This window comes from Haliotis cracherodii, unplaced genomic scaffold (assembly GCF_022045235.1).
Source record: "Haliotis cracherodii isolate W230 unplaced genomic scaffold, xgHalCrac1.p SCAF_7, whole genome shotgun sequence".
In the NCBI taxonomy this organism is placed as follows: Eukaryota; Metazoa; Mollusca; class Gastropoda; order Lepetellida; family Haliotidae; genus Haliotis; species Haliotis cracherodii.
The window spans coordinates 51,730,422-51,756,028 of record NW_027266330.1 but is presented as its reverse complement, the minus strand read 5'-3'; the positions used below and the strand labels follow the sequence as shown (position 1 = coordinate 51,756,028).

The 25,607-nt window shown below is 38.5% G+C and overlaps 1 protein-coding gene across 1 annotated transcript; it reads right to left on the bottom strand.

Moving 5' to 3' along the window:
* Positions 1–6,734: 6,734 nt before the first annotated feature.
* LOC139448543 (uncharacterized) lies at positions 6,735–21,850 on the bottom strand. The gene is made up of 3 exons (XM_071230112.1): positions 21,433–21,850; positions 8,569–8,700; positions 6,735–7,142 (listed from the first exon to the last, which is right to left on the bottom strand). The coding sequence occupies exons 1-3, from the start codon at positions 21,749–21,751 to the stop codon at positions 6,871–6,873; spliced, it is 723 nt and encodes a 240-aa protein (XP_071086213.1). The 5' UTR covers positions 21,752–21,850; the 3' UTR covers positions 6,735–6,870.
* Between the last annotated feature and the right edge of the window lie 3,757 nt (positions 21,851–25,607).

Below are 25,607 nucleotides of genomic sequence, written 5' to 3'. Positions count from 1 at the left end.
AAGACCCTGATCCAGTGGATGTGGCTGTACCAGACCAGAACTGTGTTCATGATGAAGTAGTGATTGGTTAATAATGACAAAGTTACCACTCTGTTTTGGCAGTCTGTCAACAAAAGATGATTGTTCACTTCATTAATATGGTAAAACATCATCGGGTGTCCTTAAAAAGTATTATTTATTATTTCACTTTTTGTAGATGCAGAGGTGCCACCCATCAAGAAGAAGAAATTCATGCGCCAGGTTTTGACTCTCGATGAAGAAAACGAACTGTTTTTTTTCAGCTAGTTTTGTAGCTATTGAGCTGGAATTTGGTATTTGGTTATTTGTTTTTTTGGCGACAAAATCCTGCATTAAAAATGTTATTATTAAAAAATGGAATTATTCTGCTAACAGGTACTTTTTTCAGGAAATATACTAAATTTCTTAAATAATGCAATGCTGGTGGTTTTATCCTTTTACAAGCTAAATTTATTAAATTTGCAAACATAATTTCATAAAACCCTTTTAAATGTTGAATTGACCCTTTTGATCTGCCAACACTGGTAAAAGTTTCATTTTGAGGTCAGTGAATATCTATATACTATCTGCTAAACCTACTTTCTGGCATTTATTGTGATGATATCAATTTAATCTTTCTGTCAAGTCCATTTCATAATCATATCTTATTCCGTTTATTTTTTAAATTACAGTTTTCCTTGGTAACACAGCCGTCATAAAGCTGGAATATTGCTGAGTACGGCGTTAAACAACAAACCAAACTTTTGTCAGTGATGTTACCAATCTTAATTCTCATAGCTGTATGAGTTATTTTCCTTGGAAAAGCCCATACAATAGTTTCTCCGAATTTGCCAAATCCCTTCGAAGACAACAGAAAGAAGTTGATTCAACTAAAGATGAAAGTTTAGTCTATATTCAGTCTACTACGCAATAACCGATTAGCAGTTTAACATTTTCCCAAATAGAGGGCTTTATAAACTTAAATCATACACCAGATGACACTTCCTTTTCAATCCAGGGAGGATTCATGATAACACTTTTAGCCATTTTTGCAGAATTTGTCAGTGATGTTACCATTAAAAAAGTAACAGCACTGACACAAAAGGTAACATTACTGACAGAACATGCTTAAAACTCCTAAACGCTATATATCTAGAAGTTTATTTCTCAATTTGTTGCTATCTACCTTCTAAACATATCTTACATGTGAATGTGACAAAGTTTCAAAGCTTACAATCATATTTGTCATAGATGCACTTGGTAACATCACTGACAGGTTTGTAGGATATGATGTAATTTTATGTCAGTTATGTTACTTTTTGAAAGATTTTAACTTCCCTTTTCAAAGTACAATTGAATGACTGACTATAAATGAGTCATATAACGTATTTTAAAACAAACGATGTTTACAAGGAAAAATTATTCTCCCAAGGTTTATAAATATTGTTTAAATGCATTCAAAGCCTCATGTTGTCTCCCTGTGTGAATCCTATCATAATCGATGTTACTATCATCAACCAGTGTTTTTATGCCAACTAATTGCTGACAATTTTTAATGTTAGCTAGCATTGTTCACAACCACCAGTGGCTAAAGTGATGACGTAAATCCTGCTGGGGTATCACGCAGGAAGCAGAGGTACTGTAAGTCCCCATGATCCCCAGCGAGGTGGCCTAGCTTTGGTTACTGGTGGCCTATAGCCCGTGTTTTAAAACTGTATTATATTGTTATGCTCAAATATGTTTCATAAATTGTTTTTAAATATAGTATGCATGCTCAAGTATGTTTCATGAATTGAGTTTGTATACTACTTTGAATAAATGCCTCAATTGTTAACATATTAAACTTGGTCTCATTTCTATATGGCTGAAATAATGCCTTTGGGACGTTAAATTCTAACTCACTCTCTCAATTATGTCAGTGATGTTACTTTTTCAAACATATATGTTAAGTTATCTTTTTAGTGACCATAAATAAGGCATATGCACTGCATTTTGCAACACTTGAACAGATAATGAAAGAAAGACTTCTCTTAGGTTCAAACTGATTGTTTGAATTACATTAATTGCTCATCTGTGTCAGTGATGTTACTTTTCAAGTCGGTGATGTTACCTTTTTAAAATGTTATCTTCTATCCAAAATACCACTGATTGAATGTCCACAAGCAAGGCATGTCATGAATTATACAACAAATAACTAGATAAGGAAAGCATTTTCTCCTTAAGGTTTTTAAAGATGGCTGTAATTTAATTATATGCCTATTATGTCAGTGAATTTACTATATTTGTCAGTGATGGTACCAAACTTATTTTGATAATAGATATATTTTTAAATTCTAATGAAAATTATTTTGTAACTGCCTCATTAAAACAATAATTCTGCATACCCAAACTACATTTTTGAGGTTTTATGTCTTGAATTCCATTTAACACATCTATTGCTCCATCTTGCACCCGTGAAGATTCCGGGGTAGAATAGGTCTTTAGCAACCCATGCTTGCCGTAAAAGGTGACTATGCTTGTCGTAAAAGGCGACTGACGGGATCGGGGGGTCAGGCTCGCTGACTTGGTTGATGCATGCCATCGATGCCTATTGCGTGGATCGATTCTCGTGATATTAATCACTGGATTGTCTGGTCTAGACTCGATTATTTACAGACCGCCGTCATATAGCTGCAACTATATTTGATATTGGACATCAGGTACTTTTCCTCATTCGTAGCAAAATGCAGTTATAATCCCCATACCAAAACCTGGCTGGGATCATACAGATCCAACAAATAACCGTCCTATATCACTAACTAGCTGCATTTGCAAACTATGAAACGTATGGTGAATAATCGCTTAGTTTGGTATTTGGAAACCAATCATCTCATTACAGATATCCAGTGTGGTTTCCATATAAATAGAAGTACCATTGATCATCGTGTGCGTTTACAATCGTTCTTAAAAAAATCTAATATACATAAACAAAATGCTGTATCCATCTTTTTCGATTTAGAAAAAGCTTATGATACAACTTGGAAGCATGGCATTTTATGAGATATTCATGATTTCGGACAGAGAGGCCGTTTGCCCCAGTTAATATCCCACGTTTTAACCGACAGACAATTTCAAGTCCGCATGGGTTCAACCCTGTCTGATCATTATAATCAGGATCAGGGTGTCCCACAAGGAAGTATTTTGTCTGTCACATTATTCAGCATCAAAATTAACAGTCTGCCCATGGTATTGAATGACTCAATTAATGGGTCACTATTCGTAGATGACTTTAATATATCTTGACATGGCAAAAATATGAAAACGATACATATAGAAAGGCAACTACATCTTTGCCTCAATAAAATTCAAAAATTGTCGCTTGAGAAATGGTTTTAAATTTTCAAAAGTAAAAACAAATTGTACACATTTTTGTAGAAATTGTAGACCGCATAAAGACCCAGAACTATTATTAAACTGTATTCCCATCAAGGTTGTAGAGGAGACCAAGTTCTTGGGTCTTATTTTTGACCGCCACGTGACGTCTTTACCTCATATAAAATATTTTAAAACTAAGTGCTTGAAGGCTCTGGACCTACTGAAAGTGAATGCAAATACTAAGTGGGGTGGGGATCACAAAACCTTCTCTACCTGTATCGATTCCTTATTCGATCTAAAATAGTTTATGGTCCAATTGTATATGGCGGAGCTGCTAAAACTAATTTCAGTGAAATTATATAGTATACACCATTAAGTACTGAGGCTCTGCATTGGAGCATTTAGAACTTCTCCTGTAGATAGTCTGTATGTGCGGATGAACCTTCGCTTCCACAACATCGCCTGAAATTATCTCTTAAATATCTAACTAAACCCGTACGTTCAAATCCAGGTTATAATTGCGTCTTTACTCCACTTGATGAGGAACTGTTTCAAAACAAGTCCAAGCTTTTCCCTCCACTTGGGATTAGGATCAAACCTCATTTAACAGCTGCTAACATTGATTTAGACACCATATCTCCAAAAGAGCTTCTGTCTACTTCATCTTGTCAATTTGTCAGGCCTGGAGTAGACGTTTCTCTCACTAAGTTTAAAACATCTGACACAAAGCAAATAATATGTCAACAGGAATATGTACAATTACGAACGAAATATGAAAGTCATCGTTCAATCTTTACATATGGATCCAAGGATGGTGTTAATGTTTCATGTGCCACTGACGTTGGATCTAAAATACCTATCTTCCAGGATACCTGGTAATAGTTCTATTTTCACCGCCGAAGCCAATGCTATCCACATTGCCTTGGAATACATTCAGCGCCAGCCTAAATATAAACAATTCATTATCTTCTCTGATTCTCTTTCCTGTCTTCAAATACTTAAAAATCTATCCTCAAATCATCCAGTGATACTTGCTCTTTTAGAATTATACAATGATCTGTCTACTGGCCAGTTCGACATTGTCTTTTGTTGGTTAGCGAGTCATGTCGGCACTGTGGGTAAGGCAGGGTTGATGCTGCTGCTAAAGCAGCTCTTGAGAAGCCGATCTCTCCACTTCTGATACCTCATTCTGATTTTTAACCATCAATCAAAGTGCATATAATACAGTTGAGGCGAACAAAGTGGAACACCGAAGTAGGTACAAACAAATTCCATGAAATTAATCAAACTTTAGGTTATACCTACTTGGGATGTCAATCAAAACGTGGTGAAGTTGTACTACGACGATGTCGAATTGGCCGTATCCGTTTTACTCATGCATACGTATTAAAAGGCGAGGATCCTCCATTTTGTGTCCCTTGTGATGAGAGAATCACAGTCAAGCATGTTTTGCTTGACTGTGTAGATTTTTCTCTCAGAGGGATATCATTCATCTTCTTTCAAGGATCTTTTAAATAATGTAAATGCTCCATTTAAAGAAATAGAACTAATGGATACATTTTGAACAATTGCTATGTGTTTTAAAATTAGTGTAATATTACTATCAATTGAGATTATAGATGGTTGTTAAAGTAATGTAAATGTATTGTCCTCCTGCCAGTGACACATAAATCCATTATCAATCAAAGCATAATATTGACTAGTATTTTAGAAATCATGTTGTGTCTTTTTAATATTGGCTAGCATATCGTACAGCCACCGGTGTCCAAAGTGATGGCAGAAATCCTGCTGGGGATTCCTGCAGGAAGCAAAAGTAATGTACGTCCCCATGATCCCCAGTGAGGTAGTCTAACTTTGGTTGATGGTGGTTTATAGCCTATTTCTAATTATTATTCTAAGTGCTTTATTGTGTTTTATATTTGATCTGTTTGTTTTATTGTTTATTTGTGATATTTACCTTACCTTGTTGACAGGCATTTAGAAAATATAATCTTGTTCTCATCGCTGTATGGCTGCAATATTGCCGATGCGATGTAAAATTTTAACTCACACACTCACGGCTCGCACAACATACCAGCTTGTTCCTCTGTGAATCGAACCAATTTATTCTATCTTGAATATGAGTGATTCTTCATATATTAACCAACATGGATGTTATTCACGTTTCCATTGGTAGTAAATACATATCATGAAAGTGTTAAAGTGCCCTATTTTTGCCACTTATCTCTAGCAAAATCATTTTTGCTTATTGAGTAGAATATGTTTGTCTGCATTAAAGGTTCAAATAGAGAACAAATTACAGTCAACAACGTCTGATATAAATTTATATCAAGTTTATACATAGCAAACAGTATTCTAGTCTGATTAGGACATATTTATTCACAGGACAGAATACCAGAACACCATTTATCACAATGGCAAGTTAATTCCAAGAAACAGACGAATGGCCGATTTAAACTTATATATGAGTTGTTGGCCATGTCTATAATACATTGTCTATTCTTATTACTATTAACCAGCAAAATAATGTACACTCACATAAACAGTATTAGTGAGTATACAGTACAGGGGCAAGTGTATGCATTTAACAGTGCTAATGTCTCTTTAAAACAAAGGTTTTAATACATGGAAGAAAGTGTTGGTTGTAACATATTCTAAATAGCCAAGTATATTCACAGTGAAGACATACAAACGTTAATTCCCACGACACAGCAATAGTAATGAATATTTATTTCAAATACAGGTGTATCCACAGAACACTACGGTATTGACAATATCTAATATTAACGCATCGAAATTGTATTCGTAAAGAAAACATAACAACATCCGTTGGAGACAAAGTGTAGTTATAGTGATATCTGCCTGCATGCACATTCAAAGTATAAATATATATATATATGCGTATTATGCGTAGAAAAGTGCAAGTGTATGTGTGTGTGTATATAAATATATAAATATCGTAGTGGTAATGTCCACATAAAAATAAGACGTGTTGATGAATACTTTGACATTGGTAACACAGTCTTAATTCATTGCAATTGAATTCATAAGTACTGTATTTATATTCCTTAGAAGGAACGTTTATTCAGAGAAAACAGCATTGACAATGTCCCACATAAATGCTTGTGGATTTATAGACAGGCATAAGCTCTGCCATCAACGAATGTTAATTCACATCATCAGCAACATCGACTACAACGGCAAGAACAGTACTCAGGACTGATTTAGATCAGGCATTGTGCACGTCTAACATGAACACATTAAAAAACAGTATATGCTTGTCGTAAGAGGTGACAAACGAGATCGGGAATATTGCTGAGCGCGGCGTTAAACAACAAACAAACCAAACCAAACCAAACCAAACCACAAGACACAGTGTAAGACAAATCCTCCATTACAAAGTGTGAACCACTGACAGAATGATCAAATAATTCGTACTGCTAGGCAAATATATACATTTCCTCGCTGTTGATTAGCTGACTTCGAATCATAGAGAAACATGCATTTGAGGTGGTCAGATCAGGCTTCGCAATCTCTGGAAAAATGGGTCATAATTGTAGGATCCGACTCTATTCTGTAGTCCGATGAGGCAACAGTCAGAAGAGTTTTGGAGGTCAGGTCACACCTCCCGTCAGAGGTTCGAAGATCTGCAGAACGGCAGACAAAGTTAGTTCTGTCTGTACACCGGTCCATGCACTGTTGTTCTGTCACACCTATGTAGGTAGCCATGTTGTTCCCGCCTATATAGTAGCCACGGATTGTAGTGAAATGGGGACCGTACGTCGTGCAAGCTGCAAACAAATCAGAGTTGAATTGTATATTCCAGTCGCATATTGCATATACGGAGTTGAAAACTACTTCTTTGGGTTTGAATTAGATTCAAAACGACTTTTGACTGAGGAGCGTATACAAGCACTTTCAGAAATAGAGGTTGCCCCTTCACTGTCGTTTCCAGAATGCCCCAGCAAAAATAACTTTCCAGAGTTGCTTTATTCCGCTACATAAATATGGAAACAAAATGCAATTCCACTCAATGCCATCCAGTCTAAATATATCATTTCTTTTTTGTGAAAACACATGTCTAATACAAGACATTAAAAAAACGTCTTTAGGGTATTACATATACTAGTATATACATACTTCCTGTTTACTGACATCCCTTACTGTGTGCGAAAACAGTTGCCAAATGCACAACATCTTTCAAAGAGAAAGCCCGATGCTTTAAGTTACTTAATAATCAAGTTGGCACTTCAATCTTAGACACCTTACAGAAACATGGGTATCAGCTCTTACAGAATTATCAGGCCAACACAAGGAATTGGTTCAGTACACAAAGAAGCACATCTACCTTACACATGACCATTTCCACTTCTATTTCCACTACCCTACGAATGATATGTACAAAATATGTAGTTAAGGTATAGTTGAATAAAGTTGACTTGCAGTTGTCTGTTTAGTGGATAATGTCTGTTCTTATCTGACATAAAATTGCAGAAACGTTTGGTGAGCCACTAGTATTGACATCATTTGTTCCCCAGTATCCAGGATAATAAGTAAAGATTTAAAACTAAAAAGAAAACAGCGTTATCACAACACCCCACCGTAAGGCACCTTAGAATTCTGTTTGTTCATAGAGTAGTGACTATATATGAGAAAGGGAGGGTAATGTTTTTTAACAATGTTTTCAAAGGTTTCCGTGTTATGCTCCGGAAAGGAACGCCACACGCATGTGAGGCTAAATCTAGATTATTTAAGAAACAAACAAACTTTATTTTTATCAGGAATACAAAAACATCAAAATGCACCAGTTCAGGATTTCTACTAAACGTCTGCAAAGGTTCATAATATAATAGAAGGCAATTTTCGAGATATGCTCCGGATACGAAAGCTACACGTATTTGAGTCTAAGTCTAGTTTATTGCCAAGGAAACAAACAAACATATATTTTTTTCATAAAAAGAGCTGTCTGGAAATGAATAATGCCTCAAACAGAAAGAAAGTGTATGTCTTATGGGCATTCAGAAAACACACTATTGATCTAAAAAATTCTTTGATCATGTCTTAAGTTTAGAAAAAAAATGTCTTTTCTAAATCTCACTTTGATCGGTCGTTGTGAACTAAAATTCCTTTTTGAAACAACAATGCGGCAAAAAAAATAAAGCAGCCTCCTTTTCAAGGGTCTGAGTAAAAAAAGAAAAGAGAAAAACGTATGCATACTTGAAACACAAGATTTGTGTTGTGGTGAGAAGGATAGCCCTGGATCACACATGCACTCGGAGTTGACACAGACAGACCTTGTCACGGAACAGTCTGTATTTTGCTGACATGTAGATCCAATAAATCCTGTAGCTGCAAAAACAACAGCCAAAAAACCCATCCCATTTAAGTAGCTGATCATCAAATGCATTTCAAAATGAGCATCAATATCTGAGGCAATATGCTTGTAAGATTTAATAAAGTGTTAAAATCCATGATCATTAGTGAGTGAGTGAGTGAGTTAGGTTTAACGCCGCTTTTAACAGTATTCCAGTTATATCACGGCGTGTCAGCTCAATGTGGGAGGAAAGCCTGAAGTGATGCAGGTCTCAGACGTTTACCACTTCGGTGAAACCCACGAGCACGGGTATGGTGCTGACAAACCTAGAAACATAATCAGGGCGAACCGGGATTCGAACCATAATCATTAAGTTCCAGAAGGCTTAATAAAACCAAAGATTAATTGATAATTAATTGATAGAGGTTTTATTTCTTCACACACTGGCATCTTGAACCCATGCTGTAATAGTGAGTGAGTTGGGTTTAACGCCACTTTTAACAGTAACACAGTTATATCGCGGCGAGTCAGCTTAATGTGGGAGGAAAGCCCGAAGTGATGCAGGCCTCAGACGTTTACCACTTCGGTGAAACCCACGAGCACGGGTATGTTGCTGGCAAACCTAGAAACATAATCGGGGCGAACCGTGATTCGAACCCACAATCATAGGTTTTTGGCGTGCCCAAGGGACGCAACTCTGCACAGCGAATCGCGGCGCCTAAGACGACTGGGCCACCCGTGCCCCCGCATGCTGTAATAATTAGCGGCTGGACAGACTGCTGTCTGTGTTTACATTGCTTCCTGCCAAATACTGATTATCACCAAGCTCATCCAGTTTTATCATTTTGGCTAGAAGTGAAAAGTGTTATACACATGGAGTCTCGATATGAATTTTACTGCAGCCTTGAATAGGGTATATATATATATATATATATATATATATATATATATATATATATATATATATATATATTTAAGGATTGACTGTGTATTTTTTTCGGTTCATTGAGGTATGACTCGAAAAACCGATGTGCAAACTGTATGAATCCGCGTACCTGTATAACGAAAATTTAAATATATATATATATATATGTGTGTGTGTGTGTGTGTGTGTGTGTGTGTGTGTGTGTGTGTGTGTCACTTCAAAAATGAAAGGGCGACATTTCATTGACTGCACTGGATTGGAAGAAAGGTGTTACCAATGACACACTCGGCAGTACCAGGCAGTACCACACATTACCTGGTGCACATAGTCACTGATACAGAACAAGGAGGATGTTTGCTTTACAAACTCCCCACCTTTTCACGAATGTCCTAAAAGATTCCCATCAGGAACATGAATCATGAACTATTTTGACCTTACTAAATCAGATAGCTGCTGGTCTCACAAATATCTATCTATATTCTGTGATCTCAAATATTGTCAGTTTGGTTCTTTGCTAGTAGTTATCCTCACAAGACATCAGCACTTCTTGTTAAATGACATCGCTTCCACAAATAGGAAAACACATGTCAAATGCAGTAAAAATTGTACTCTGCCTCTAGGCACTTCCGCTTAAATGGCCACTCGTTCTGCAGTTGGCAAACACAGACCCAGTGCAGTACAAGTTGGAAAAGCAAGTCCTATGCCTCGACGACGTTCAATGTCATCCAGTCACTTAGGTGGTGTTACAAATATGAAGTGTCCATACCAGAACTGACAATACTTTCTGAACTGCTGTATTAGAATTGCCGTATTAAGTTAATAAACGTAGTACAGCGTTTCTAAAACGTAGAGAGAGCAGGATGAGGTGGTTTGTTGTCAAATATATTGGCCAGGAGAAGCTGTAGTAGAACAACCCAAAGCGATTTCCACTCACGATTTCGCGTCTGCAGCAATTCCCCCTGCTTCCTTATTCTATACTATGACCAACGTTATATTTACAGTGTTCCCTCCCATAGTTACTCTTCTGTTTCAAAAACATCCAATGACTTAAATAGCGTCATTGATACTCGTGAACTCACGTCCTATGAACATATTCTGTTATCCATAATATTACATGCTTGACAACTGACTTTGTATTCAAAGAGCTGGGTTCATTGTGGGCCCAATTGTGTTTGTTTGTATTGATGGATTGAAAAACAACATGTTCCTCCCTCATCACTCTTTTCTATGGAATACTGTGAGTGACATTCTCGCAATCTCCCATTCTCGCGATCTCGACCTTCGTAAACAAGCTAAATATGCCCAAAATACGAGAACGCGAGATTTGACCAAAAGTTTTCGCGATCTCGCATTCTCGTGTTTTTTATACTAAATAACATTTAAGTGATATATTTAAAAAAAATATGTTTTTAAAAAATGACAGTGGTGAAAGTGATTACCAGTATCATAACGCATAATACTTATAATTATTTCAAGATACAAAGAATTTGTAAAAAAAAGGCAGTATCTCTTTGTCACACACTGATCCTTTCTCAAACCCTGATCAGGCATTATCCTGAGTGCCTGATCAATTCTGATACAGAATAAATTATATAATTCTTAATAATTTCATATATAGTTGTGAATATTGAAATGTATTTAACCCAAAATGTAATTCTTTACCTTGATTTGAGGATATTGCCAATATTTAACAATTGAGCAAGAGCTAGTGTTTATTAAGGATGTTGGTTATTTACATATTGTTCACGTTTTGGTTATGATTATGTTGAGAATGAGCTTCATATTTACTTCACAGTGATTTTGCTGTCTTCAGGACAATTTCAAGTGTTTTTTTTGTCTTTTGCTATAACTTTACCCAATTTTAGAACAACTTTAGGACATTATAGATGACAGTCAGTATCCTGGAAAAAGGAACTGGTCTGAATCCCTGTTAGTGAGTATTTATATTTTTTAATGTCATGTTCACACCAGTATTTGTGAAGCATACTTGGGATGTATGTTCAAATATCTAATGAACTCCAGGTGTCCAGCTACCTGTTATTTGCATATAAATGTATGTTGTTTCATGCATAAGTAATACTTGTCACTTCACATGTGATTTGTAAAATGAAATATTTATTGTTTAGTGTTATGTCCAATGGGCATGTGGTTTCTGGGGCAATAAAAGAATTATTTTTTCGTACTAAGTAACAGTCATGATGTCAACAGGTAATTGTGTTGATTAAAACTTTGAACTTAGAAGTGATACACACAAGGAAGAGAATTTAAGGAAGGTGGTGTTCGTCATAATTAAGAAGTTGACATCCATAAATTCTCTTCCTTATAAGATATTTGTTGTTCTTAATTTACATGTTTAGTTGTTAACAGTAATAATTCTTGGATTCATGACAAGTCTTTTGAACAAGATCATATATGAATTATAATTTGTGTTGTACATCTTATCAATGCAAGTTAATTGATGGGAAAGACTGCAGACCCTGTCTTCAGATACTTTTACCATCGCAGGTTTCCCTTTTCTGGAACGTGGATCTGATTGATTTGATATAACCATGGCAGTTACAGGTGCTCATTTTATCTTGGATCCTCTCAATGTTTTCAACTGTTCTCACATCCCAGTACCTAAATACTGGCAGTTTATTAAGTCCAATATTCTGGAAATGTGACAAGGGATTTTTATCTAAATTTAGAATTCCAAACTAAGTGCCCTTGGCAAACAGATTCGGGAAAAAAATAATAAAATAATTTCCTTACATTCTGCATTATTTTAGGATGGCATAGATATGTCAAAACCTTTGAAGAGGGGCAGTTTACTGACATCTGCTACAGATTTGGGGCCGAATATCAGCCTCTGAGCAGGTCCAGATTTATACCTGGTGACATGTCCAACCCCATGTTCCAGATGCCCAAATAAAATATATGTCACGATTCATACATTATATAATAAAACCAATGTAACAGTGAGAGGAAATTATATTCTACTTTGATTTTATAAACTACATTTTTTTAGTTTATTTAATAAAAAGACCCACTAACTCAGTGCCTTTCAGGTTATATTGGTTTAGAGTATGATTGATTTTTTTAAAACCATGGTAGACGGGCAATCTCATTAAAATCAGACCGAAGTTCTCGCTGCCGTTAAACAAAGATCTGAGGACATCATATTACTGGTCACGTCAGAACGACCTTTCGGGAACTTTGACCGACCACTGAAATGACTTACAAGGAGTCGACATCAGCCAATTAGAAAGCAGCTTTCTCGAGCTTTACAGCACTCGTCTCAACCTGGCGACTTCCATTTCAGACTACGCGTGAAAAATATGTTGACACAGTTCTAGATTAATTTTTGAAAACTGAACAAACGAACATTCCGTAATGTCTAATATATGGTTGAGATTGTATGGCAGTGCTTCCCTCCTCCATTCAAATGTTTGTCCCACGGAAGCAAGATATAGGCGATAATTTGGCGGAGTCAGTCGTACGGGCCGTAACTGTCGTTCGGAATACCCCGTGTTAACGTTTTCGAGGTTGCATGATTAGAAAACACATTCCAACTGTTGCTTTCATGATCTAAGATCTATCAACAAAGATCTCATTTTAATGAGATTGGGTATGCGGGAGGCCTTTTTTAACATTTTTTTTTCTTATCGAACTTTTTACGACATATGTGTACAATTACGAAGCGATTAACATGCATAGGGCTAAGTGTGTGGAGTATGTTATCCAGTAAAGAAAGTAGGAACACACATATTAATGATATGAATATCTATATATATATTTTAAGGAACTTGGAGGCAGTGGTAAAAGGGTTACGCTATTTTGCAAGCCATTACCATTCGCGAGAATCCCGATGTATTCCATTAACTGCGTGACCAAGGAGGGTAGTTGGAAAGACCGAGGGCTTCTGCTAATGATAATGCCTTAAAAAAACAGCGTTACCGTGATAATAGCTAAAATGGATAGAATTTGTTATCAAATAAACTTAACAACAATATCGGTTTTGAAACATTAATTTTACTGCAATCAACACACAACGAATGTCACTGACCAATGCTTATAAATATGGAAACGTCATAGAACAAACAAGATAACGTCACTTTTGAACGTTTATTTCGCGATAAAACATTGTTCTATCTTGACGTCATTTCCGGGGATTCGAACATGCGCTCGCAACTTGATGACGTCGTATGTTTGACGACGTTATTTGTGATAGCGGAGTGTCTAGTGAGTTGTTCCCCATTGATGTTGTAGGCCAACGCAGATAAACGCGATGGCCGAACAATCGCAGACTCGATCGTACGATAATGTACATTTTATCAACATCCTTAAAGAGGCTGTACATAATGTTGATATCTCATATAAGCATTAAACGACTCGTGGTCGTTGTTTATCGTACAATAAAGGGTTTATTCTCCCTGCAGTTTTATATTGTACGAAAATAAATCCCACTCGTCGTTTATTTTTTAATCAGTGGCCCGCTCATTTGTGATAACATGCGGGCGGTTTAATGATGATTCTATCCATTTTAGCTATACAATAATGTAATGTGGGATGTTTTGGAGCGGATGAAAATCTATTAAATAATTTTGAATTTCAAATTGTTCTGTGCGAATTTTGCATTAATGAATATGCTAGCCGTGTGTAATATTGCCTCATGGAGAAAATCACCCGCCTTTGATTATTTCTACAACTGACGGTGTAGCCGCGAATAGCTGCATTACTGCTGATGCGGCTTCAAGCAATATTACTCACTCACTGACGGTGATAGTTTTGTTTCCAGCTTTCGGATACATTAATGTTTTCCCTACCATTGGACATGCTCACAATTTCTTTTGTTTAATTTCTTTGAACATGTTTTGTTTTGTTTTTTATGTAAAGTCCATAGGAAACTGTTACAACGGGGAAGGACTCCAGTCTACTACACATAGGACATGTAAGAAGCATGACCAAGGGATTACTAACGTGCGCATGAGCCTTGACCTTATGATACTACGCATGCGCACGGACAGCGTCTCAAACGCGATAAACGCGAGAAAATTAAATGTCGCATTCTCGCGATCACATATTCTTGTGTTTTGGGCATATTTAGCTCGTTTCCAAAGGTCGAGATACCGAGATTGCGAGAATGTCCCTTACAGTGTTCCATACTTTTCCTAATAAACAAATGAAGATGAATTCTACCTCTCTTTTACATTTGAGAACAATGTGCCTGAGAAACTTTTTTTTTTATATGCAGCTTTGATCAGTTAGCTTGTCGGTTAACATTCCGAATATGACCTACAGCAGAGATCATACTCAAGAGGACGTTGTGGCTGCTCCTCCAGTTTCAATTATTTGTCCTTACATCTCTGGTCTTTGAGGATTAATATTTGGGACCCATTAACTGTATTTTTTAGGAATTTACAACGTATCAGTTTATCTTACTATTAACTTTCCTCATGACAGGTGCTCGTCATTAAGGGGCTAAAACAAGGACTGGTCGGCTCGGAGTCAGTATACTGTGTCTGAGTTGGGTATTCATGTTGAACTGCGGCATGGTATCTCAGTGGGCTTGCACTATAAAAACGACATCAGTTCGGACTAGTACAAGCACACACACACACACACACACACACACACACACACACGTGCATGCGCGTCGCTGTATAAGTGCAATAATCTTGGACACGATGTTAAACCCCATTTCACCCATCACCACTGCCCCTGCAGTTAAGGCAGAAAACAGACTCAACGTTTCTTCCACATGAGCACCCTGATGTGCATCCTTGGAATTAGCTGGAATGACCGAGTAACAAGCGTTAAATTTCTTTCCCACGACCCCATATCGACCCAAGATGAACCTGAAGACCCACCTGACCCAAGTCAGTGAGCCTGACCATCCGAAACTAGCATCACTTAGTGGGGACCACTTCTCGAAATCCCAACTGAACACTTCCATTTCGTCAACAGACTCACGTATCTTTAATCTGTTGTGATGACAGATGTGTGTGAATTATGCATCAGTTGTTTCATGTTTGGAGTTTCCATTTGTTCACGTTTTATTGTTTTATTTATTTTCGCATTAGCAAGACTTCTAAAGGAATATTAACTGATCTCCTCACACTCTTGATGTATTGTTTCACGCCTGATGTTGTTCTCAAATTATTTATGAAAGAATCCTTCACTTCGCGACGCCATGTATTTGCTTGTCTTCAAATTTATGCAAATAATGTCGTTCTCTTGTGTCAGTGGGGGGCACGGGTGGCCCAGTCGTCTAAGGCGCCGCGATTCGCTGTGCGTGCCTTGAGCACGCCGGAAACCTGTGATTATGGGCCCAAATCCCGTGCTCGTTGCTCGTGCTCGTTGGTTTCATTTGAAGTGATAAACTTCTGACACCTGCATCACTTCGGGTTTTCCTCTCACATTAAGCTGACACGCAGTGATATCACTGGAATACTGTTAAAGCGGCGTTAACGCCAACTCACTCGCTAACTCATTAACTCATGAAGGCGACTATGGGGGGCGGGCTGGGTTTGCTTTTGAGACTAGACAATTTTTCCATCTACATCTTTTTTAACTAAGACTTTAAACACGAAAACAAAACAAAACACTTGTGCATTGGCGCAGTTTACTCAGTATTGGAGGTGGTACCCGGGGGGCAGCTTCAAACCACTGATTGGAGGTCACGCACATTCTGGTTTATATCGTCATGATGAAGTTGTTTTACAGCGGTGCCGCATTGGCCATAGTTATTATAAACATTCGTTTTTATTGAAGGGTGAAGATCCACCTTTTCGTATCCCCTGCAATAGTCCAAATACTATCAAGCACATTTTGCTTGATAGTGTAGGTTTTGCACTCGTCAGACAACACTTTTATGATAATGTTCATACCCTATCTGAACTTTTTAACTCAGTCTCTAATCACTTGATTTTAGCATATTTAAAAGAAATCAAAATGTATGATAAAATATAGCTTCTTATCTGAACAATCAGTTTTTACTCTTGACTGTGATATTGACTGAGGTTTTAGTGATTTTCAGCATCACTCTTATTATGTTTGATTCCATATGGTCAGATTAGATATTTTCTCGCCGCGAATAGCTGCAAGATTTTCTGATGCGGCGTTAAGCAAAAATTACTCACTCACTCACTGGGGGCAGCTACCTGTCCAAAGTAATATCCAATTGCCATTATGAAACACTTGAGCAGGTCACAACCCAGGGGAGATAACCCACTGGGGTTACCATTGGTGAGGAACTCCCCTCCCCTCCCCTCCCCTCCCCTCCCCTCCCCGCCCTGCCCGTGTCAACAACTCGACATTGTAAATCAAGCAAAGCCACGACAAGCCATCGGAGCATCCTCTCGAGCAAGCCGCTGGACCAACCCTAAGCCATAAACACATAGCCAAGGGATACTCGTAACTCATCAATACACATTGCCCCCAGCTACCTAGACTTATTAAAATACACATTGCCCCAAGGTTCTCGCCACTGATCCCATATGAGATCGTTCCCAAGTTGGCATTTGCAGAGCCCCTTGAGCGGCGAAACTTTCTTATCAAATGAAAGGCATGTACTGACTCACGGGTGGCTCAGTCGTCTAAGGCGCCGCGATTCGCTGTGCAGATTTGTGTCACTTGGGCACGCCAGAAATCTATGATTGTGGGTTCGAATCCCGGTTCGCCCCAATTATGTTTCTAGGTTTGTCAGCACCATACCCGTGCTCGTTGGTTTCACCGAAGTGATAAACGTCTGAGACCTGCATCACTTCGGGCTTTCCTCCCACAATAAGCTGACACGCCGTGATATAACTGGAATACTGTTAAAAGCGGCTTTAAACCCAACTCACTCCACCAAGGGATATGGCATATCTTCTCAATGAACGTATTTTCTGCTAACTGGAGCATGTCTTACACAACACTATGCACAATAGGATGCAGTTGAGTGTTCTACATGTCTTCCTTTCATTGTATTAACATGGGATATTCCCTGTACACAGCACACAGCACAGCATGTTTGTTAATTGACACTAAACTATGCATTATTCCAGTTATGTAAATGAAATCTGGTATTATGCGCACACACGCTGTCAGGGTACAATGTCATACCCATAAATAAATATAATTAACTTACAATAGTCATCAGGGGCACGAGTGGCCCAGTCGTCTAAGGCGCCGCGATTCGCTGTGCAGAGTTGCGTCATCGTTCGTTTAGGGTAATTACAGTAGGGTCGTATTATTCATTGAGACCGCCTCCGTGGTCTAGTGATAGAGCGTCCGCCCGGAGAGTGGAAGGTCCGGGGTTCCATCCCCGGCCGCGTCATACCAAAAGACGTTAAAAGATGGTATCTGTTGCTACCCTGTCTGGTGCTCGGCATTAAGGGGCTAAAACAAGGACTGGTCGGCTCTGAGTCAGTATACTGTATCTGAGTGGGGTATCCATGTAAAACTGCGGCATGGTATCTCAGTGAGCTAGCACTATAAACAAGCATCAGTCCGGACTAATACAAACAGCCACACAAACACATACACGTACATGCACGTCGCTATATAAGTGCAATAATCTTGGACGCGACGTTAAACCCAAGCTAAAGCAAGTCTTTGACATTTAAAATATACATGTAAAAAAATAACATTCCAAAAGAGCACCCTGTACCAGGCCCGTACTTGTTTGATGTGTGTACAAAGGTTCACAAAGAAATTGAACAGTTTATTAGCTGTGTTCCTGAACTGATCCAAATAAGTCAACCGCGAAAAAGTGTTTTGGTTAGATAAGTGTTAATTTGGTGTACATATTGAGATAGAAATTATAACGTAACAGGTATTTTTAGTGTGATATTGTCAGTTTTATAATTAGGTCATTTATTGGTTGTTAAATAAATGTATTTCATTCTTCGTTTGTGTCTCTATCTCTCATGAATGGTAGTGCTTGTTATAATATTATGTTATAATGACAAGACGATTAGAGTCACTGTGCATGTGCACAGCTAAATGTCTGCCACTAACATCCCTCCATTGATCAATAAAGTACATATTAATAAAACTGTTTAACTGTATTAACTGAACCAACCATTCCTGGACAATACAATTTTAACACATAAAATTCATTTATTTAAAAAAAAACAAATTTAGCTTAAATAACCCTATGCAAATTGATTTCCATGAAGACAACACAATTAATAAAATGTTGACAATGCTTACCGTCAATCTACACCTGGCACATTGGTCACAAAAAAAAAATGTCTCGCGAATTATGTTTTATTGATAAACATCCATTTCATTTAGAAATACCAGGTTAGCGTTCAACACCAGATTATGTTCCCCCGTCTTTCCGTGTTGACATCAGACTGGTCGTCTCTACTCGGTAGATCTTCCTCGCTTACGCTGCTGTCAAGACAATTTTGACAAGCCACTGGCTCCTACTGATATGAACGAATAGGTGTAAGGTTATTATGATTAAGCTGAAATTCAACGTTTTCATCGATGGCATTGTCAGGTGATGCCATGGCGAACGCAAGTAATCTTTTAAACACTATACAGAAACAGTGATCGTCTGAAAGCCAACTCTGCTCACTAACTCTCGGTAGTTTCCGGGATACGAGTAAGTTTGACCGTTTGTTGACATACACATTTTGCCTTTATATATGCCTTTTCCTTGACACTTATTTTAATTTGTTTTGTAAATGATTTAATTCCATATTTATAGTTCACTGTAAATCTCCTTTTAAAGTCACATCGGCTTGAACAAGCTATGCTTTTATATTATATAAAAACTGTCGTCAATGGACATTGTAAAAATTAGTACCATTATTAAGATCATACTATGATAGACGACACAATAAGTGAGTGAGTGAGTTAAAATTTAACGTCGCATCGGCATTATTCCAGCTATATAGCGACGAGACCAAGTTAATATATTTACAATTTAGTTTTATGCCAACTTATATTTAAAAACAATTTATGAAACACATTTGAGCATACTATATTTAAAATCAATTCATAAAACATATTTGAGCATAACTATATATTGTATACAGTTTTAAAAACGATGCCGGTGAGACAGGCTGAGCAGGAGAGCTTTTGCAAGATTGCAATCCAATCAGTTATGCTTCAAAGAAACTATCCGAAACTGAACGCAATTATTCCATTATCCACCCAGAAGCACTGGCGATTATTTTGGCCGTTAGAAAAGTTCGACCCTTTGTGTTCGGGAAGAGTTTTCGTTTGAGAACTGATCATAAACCAATAACATACATTTTGACACAAAAATCCGAGAAATTCGCCAGATGGAGTTTCGAACTTTCTGAATACTTATTTGACATTGATCATATCCCAGGGAGTGAGTGAGTGAGTTAAATTTTACATCGCATCGGCAATATTTCAGCCATATAGCGATGGGAACAAGGTATTAGATTTAAAATATCTGTCGACAAAGGACAGTAAAATAGGTTTATCACAGTTTTTAATAAAACAAACCAGATCATATTTTTTAAAAACCATATAGCTATACATAGCTTAAGTCTTATCAATTAAAACAAGGGCTACAGGCCACCAGTAACCAAAGCTAGGCCACCTCGCTGGGGATCATGGGGACTTACAGTACCTCTGCTTCCTGCATGATACCCCAGCAGGATTTACGTCATCACTTTAGCACTGGTGGTTGCGAACAATGCTAGCCAATAATAAAACATACTGAGCAATGAGTTGGCTTAAGAACACTGGTTGATAATAGTAACATCGATTATGATAGGATTACGTGTCACACAGATGGACACTATTTTTACGCTACGTTAACCTCCTGGACAGAGGCATCAATAAAGTCATTTGATAATAGCATCACGACAAATTTAAAAACAAACATTTAATTATTCACATTCATATTTAAAATTTATTATAGAGACCAATTTCTTCAAGTAGCTAATGATAAGATGCCCGCTGACATGGGACAAGAGATCTTTCAGATTTACGCTTTGATGATGTGAATCGCTTGCGATTGCAAAGTCAGACCACGCAATAAAAGCAACTGGCTATGGATCAGCAACAATCAGAGTTAGGCCCCCATCCAAGGAACAATTGGTATTTCCAGTACACCATGGTTCTCCGGTGGAATTTACACCATCCCTTTATTCGCTGGCGATTGTTGACAACATTAGACAGACTTCTTTGATAGGCATTTAGAAGTTGGAGTACTAAGTAAGGATAAGAATTTATGGATGAACAACTTCTTTATTACAATTAAGAGCGACGTTTCGGTGTAGGTTCTAACACCGTTATCAAGCAAGTGATTTACAGAGTGTGGAACCCACAAACACAGGATTCTGGCGTACCCAAGGAAAGCAACTGGACAGCGAATCGCGGTGCCTTAGACGACTGGGCCATCCGTGCCCCCCTGTATGGGATGAGAAGTGGTATTGCAGATTGGCTGCAGAATAATACATTGTGTAAACCATGATTTAAACATTAACGTGTTATTTGAGTCAACGTTATCCATAAAGATTAATTACAAGCACGTATTGAAGATCCGGGATAGAATAGGTCTTCAGCAACCCATGCTTGCCGTAAAAGGCGACTTTGCTTGTCATAAGAGGCGGCAAACGGGATCGGGTGGTCAGGCTCGCTGACTTGGTTGATGCATGTCATCGATCCCAACTCCGTGGATCGATGCTCATGATATTAATCACTGGATTGTCTGGTCCAGACACGATCATTGACAGACCGCCGACATAAAGCTGGAATATTGCTGAGTGCGGGGTTAAACTACAAACCAACCAGCCAACCAACCAACTAACATGCAAGTATGTAGCATAGTGTCTTTGTATGGGTAAACCATTCTAAACCAAACTACTTTCTTGATAAAATAAATTACCTTTCTCCGTTTCGTACAGCATATACCCCGGTGCTGGATCGCTTGCGGAGTTTCCGTTGAAGGTGACGGCGTACCCCCGACAGACAGATTCTCCTGTGTTCATTTGAAAACTAACACATGTTTTCTCTCGGAAACAGATGTTGGCACATTCAATTCTTTTCGTTGATGGTTTTGTCCACAACAACCATCTTGAAAACAGCCGGTTGTCAAGCGTCATGGCATGAGTGTGTTTGGTGTTCCCACAGTCTGGAATGGCCTGAATTATATCTTTCGAAAAACGCAAAAATAGAATCAGAATATAAAAGCCTGTTTTTTTCATCCTTCATATGTATCAAATATATTTAGTGACATAAATCTTACGCGCGTTCACGCCCAGGACAAGTAGAACAATGATCAATCCGCGTGTAAGTATCAGTCACACCGCAGACTATGAATCACGCTGTATGTTCAGAACTGACTTTACAAAGCTGATACGGATACGACCAAACGTATCCCCTACAGACATGGTGTGTTTGGCTTCGTTGGTTTGTATATATAATTCATCACCTCACCACATAGCATAAAATGTACCCCATCAAGCATATCCTGTTGTTTATCACTGAGTCGGCTAATAGAGCTTTCAAACAGGAATCAATCGACATTGTGATTTTTCACTCGGCGTTTATAAATAATATGTCCTTTCAACATACGACTTGTGACGTTGATTCCCCTTGTCAAGGTTTTCAGAGAGTGAGTGAGTGAGTGAGTTGGGTTTAACGCCGCTTTTAACAGTATTCCAGTTATATCACGGCGTGTCAGCTTAATGTGGGAGGAAAGCCCGAAGTGATGCAGGTCTCAGACGTTTACCACTTCGGTGAAACCCACGAGCACGGGTATGGTGCTGACAAACTTAGAAACATAATCGGGATTCGAACCCACAATCATAGGTTTCTGGCGTGCCCAAGGGACGCAACTCTGGACAGCGAATCGCGGCGCCTTAGACGACTGGGTTCGAATCCCGGTTCGCCCCGATTATGTTTCTAGGTTTGTTAAAAGCGGCGTAAGACCCAACTCACTCACTAAGCAGGGAATAGGTCATCGACATGTGAGGTGGATGTTAAAACCCTCTTGCGCCCGTAGGCGGAGAATGAAAGCTGGAAAGCATACGGATCCACTGGTCAGACATATACTGGATACGTCTAGTATACTAGCAGTAAATGGGACAACGTCCTAATCCTCGTCAACAACCTCCATGATTTCACTAAAAGAAACCTAACAGAAGCAGTCCACATTCACCGCCACAAGCCATCAATCAACAGAGATCAAGGCTATTTCATCTCATCCGCATACTATGACCTCATCAAACAATAATCACTTATCCTGTTTATTGGCTTCATGTCCCTATTGGCTTCCACCTGTGTGTTTTCTGTCCATCTTGTTGTGACAGCATCATCCCTTTGTTGTCAACACCTACCAATGTTATCCCACTCATGTATGCAATTGTTGTTACTGTTAATCCTCTACTGTTAATCCTCCACCTACTATATACATTCTGTACTATGTCCCTCGTCCCCCAACCAAACAATCAAATTCCAAAAACAAACAAAATTCTTAGGACTTATTTTCGATCAACACCTCACCTGGGAGGCTCACGTCCAAAACCTAAAAACCAGATGCAGCAAAGACCTTAACACATTAAGATGTCTCACCGGCTCTAACTGGGGAGCCTCCAAAGATACCCTCCTCTCACTATATACAACACTAATTAGATCAAAACTAGACTACGGCTGTGCCATATACAATACCCTAAACAACTCTCTTTCTAAAAAACTTGACTCAATACAATATCAGGCTCTCAAACTAATTACACGCACCCAACATGGCACCTCCTACACCTCACTTCAGGCCCTTACAGGAGAAATGCCACTAAATCTACGCAGGGAACATCTAAGCCTTAATTTCTGGGCCGCGTCCCAAACAAACCCTCTCATCCAAAACCTAATTAACCAAAACATTAGCCCAAGAAACCAAGCTCTAGCTCGCAAACACCCCTTACTCACCCCAATATCCCAAAGAATAACTAACTACCTCAATGAACACCAAACTCAAAATCTTAAACAAAACTGCAAAAAATCAAATATCTTCACCCCTAAACTCAAAATACCCCAAATAGACACAACGCTAGCTAACCAAATAAATAAACAAACCGACCCAAACATAGCTAAAACCACCACACTTGCATACATACACGAAAATTGGCCAAATTGGTGTCACATATACACTGACGGATCTTCAGACCCGATCTCCAACCACACAGGCTTCGGAGTCCATACCACACAACCAGTTATATCCACACAATTTTACCGACTCCCTAACAACCAATCTATATTCACGGCCGAACTTATGGGCATGGCCTCAGCCCTGCATAACCAACAATCTAAAAACAAAAAAAAAATCCTAATTCTCACTGACTCCCTTAATGGACTACAAGCCCTCCAAAACAAAAATACCAAAAAACGACCTAAATTAATAAATCAAATACTTAAAAGCTCCAACGACCTAACAAAAGCAGGCAAACAAATAACCTTCTTGTGGATACCCGCCCACGTAGGAATTTACGGCAACGAAAGCGCCGATAAAGCAGCTAAATTATCTCTCAAAATACCAGAAATAAGCCTAAACCTACCCATCTCAAAATCAGAAATTAAAAGTGTAAACAAACAAAAAATAACCAAAAAATGGCATAATCAATATCAAAACTCAAATAGCCAAATCAAAAAAGTGCTCAAAAAACCACTAGCCAAACCTAAAATCCTACACCCCTCTAAAAAAATCGACAGATTAATTACAAAACTCCAAACAGGACACACTAACCTAAATAACCACCTAAAACAACTTAAAAGCCACACCACAGGCAACTGCCCCCACTGCAAACAACCCGAAACCACAGAACACGCACTCATTCACTGCACCCACTATCAAACACACAGAACCACACTACAAACCACCCTCAATCTAAATAAGGTTCCTACTCTAGATGAAATACTAAACCCTCAAAATAAACTAGAAAACTTCAAGGCCCTAGGCGTATTCCTAATCAAAACAGATCTAATTAAGCGCATCTAAAAATTAATTAATCTACCAATCCAAAATCCAATAAACATACAAACACCCACCTCACCCGGCTCCCTTAGTTCCCTCCTCCACCCACCTCGGCATTTATTCCAAATTTAAAAATTTCAAAAAATCAATATAAGCAACCCCTAAAAGCCCCCCCTTGGGTTGCACACACCACTTTCACCCTTCTCGGAATACACTAAATGGTCCGGCCGGGCCCGTGTGCGAAATACGCTGTAGTCGGAAAGCGCACGTTAAATCTTCAATATCAGTCAGTCCCTCGTCCCCACTCGAAAACATCGTCCCGACCGAGTATGGCGAAAACACGACATACACCACCCCAACCAAACCAGCTAACTCGCCACCACAAAACACCAAAAAACGCAAACTCGACACATCCACTCCACCTCCATCGCCAACACCCTCCCCGGCCGCCTTCCTCACCACCTTCGCCCTCTACTTCTTCTCAGCAGGCTCAGGCACCACTCTCTCACTAGAACTTTCGGCAGACAAAATAGGACTTTGGTTCAAAAGACAAAAAATAAATTACAACAATATTAAAAAAGCCAACAAAGGATACCAGATAATCTTTCCTAACCGAGAATCTTACAACGCAGCAAATAAAATAACTCAAATATTCCACGTCACGGTAATCAAACAAACACCTAATTGGCAACAATATACACGAGGCGTAATTAGGGTTAACCCCAGGGAAACAACTGAGGACTTACAATTATACTCTCTAGAAGCTAACATCAACCAAGACCAAAACCCTCAACCCCTAATCACCAGCACGCGCAGAATAACCTCAACTAGAAACGGAAAAACGGTCCCAACCTCCATTGTCATAATCAACTTTAAAAAAACCGCTAAATTCCCTGAAGCCCCCAAACACATATCCTTCGGAGCCCACACCAACTTAGAAGTCAAACCCTATATAAAGCAGGTTAAGCAATGTTCAAAGTGCCTCAAATACAACCACACTGCTTCCCAATGCACCTACCCTAAAACTAAATGTAAAAAATGCACACAAACAGACTGCCCAGTCACATGCACACCCTGGTGCATCCACTGCAAAT

Coding starts and splice junctions, on each gene's coding strand:
- LOC139448543 (XM_071230112.1), bottom strand. CDS start 21,751: ATGAAAAAAACAGGCTTTTATATTCTGATTCTATTTTTGCGTTTTTCG. Junction 8,701..21,432: donor GCTGTACGAAACGGAGAAAG/GTAATTTATTTT, acceptor TTGTTTTTGCAG/CTACAGGATTTATTGGATCT. Junction 7,143..8,568: donor ACACAAATCTTGTGTTTCAA/GTATGCATACGT, acceptor ATTTGTTTGCAG/CTTGCACGACGTACGGTCCC.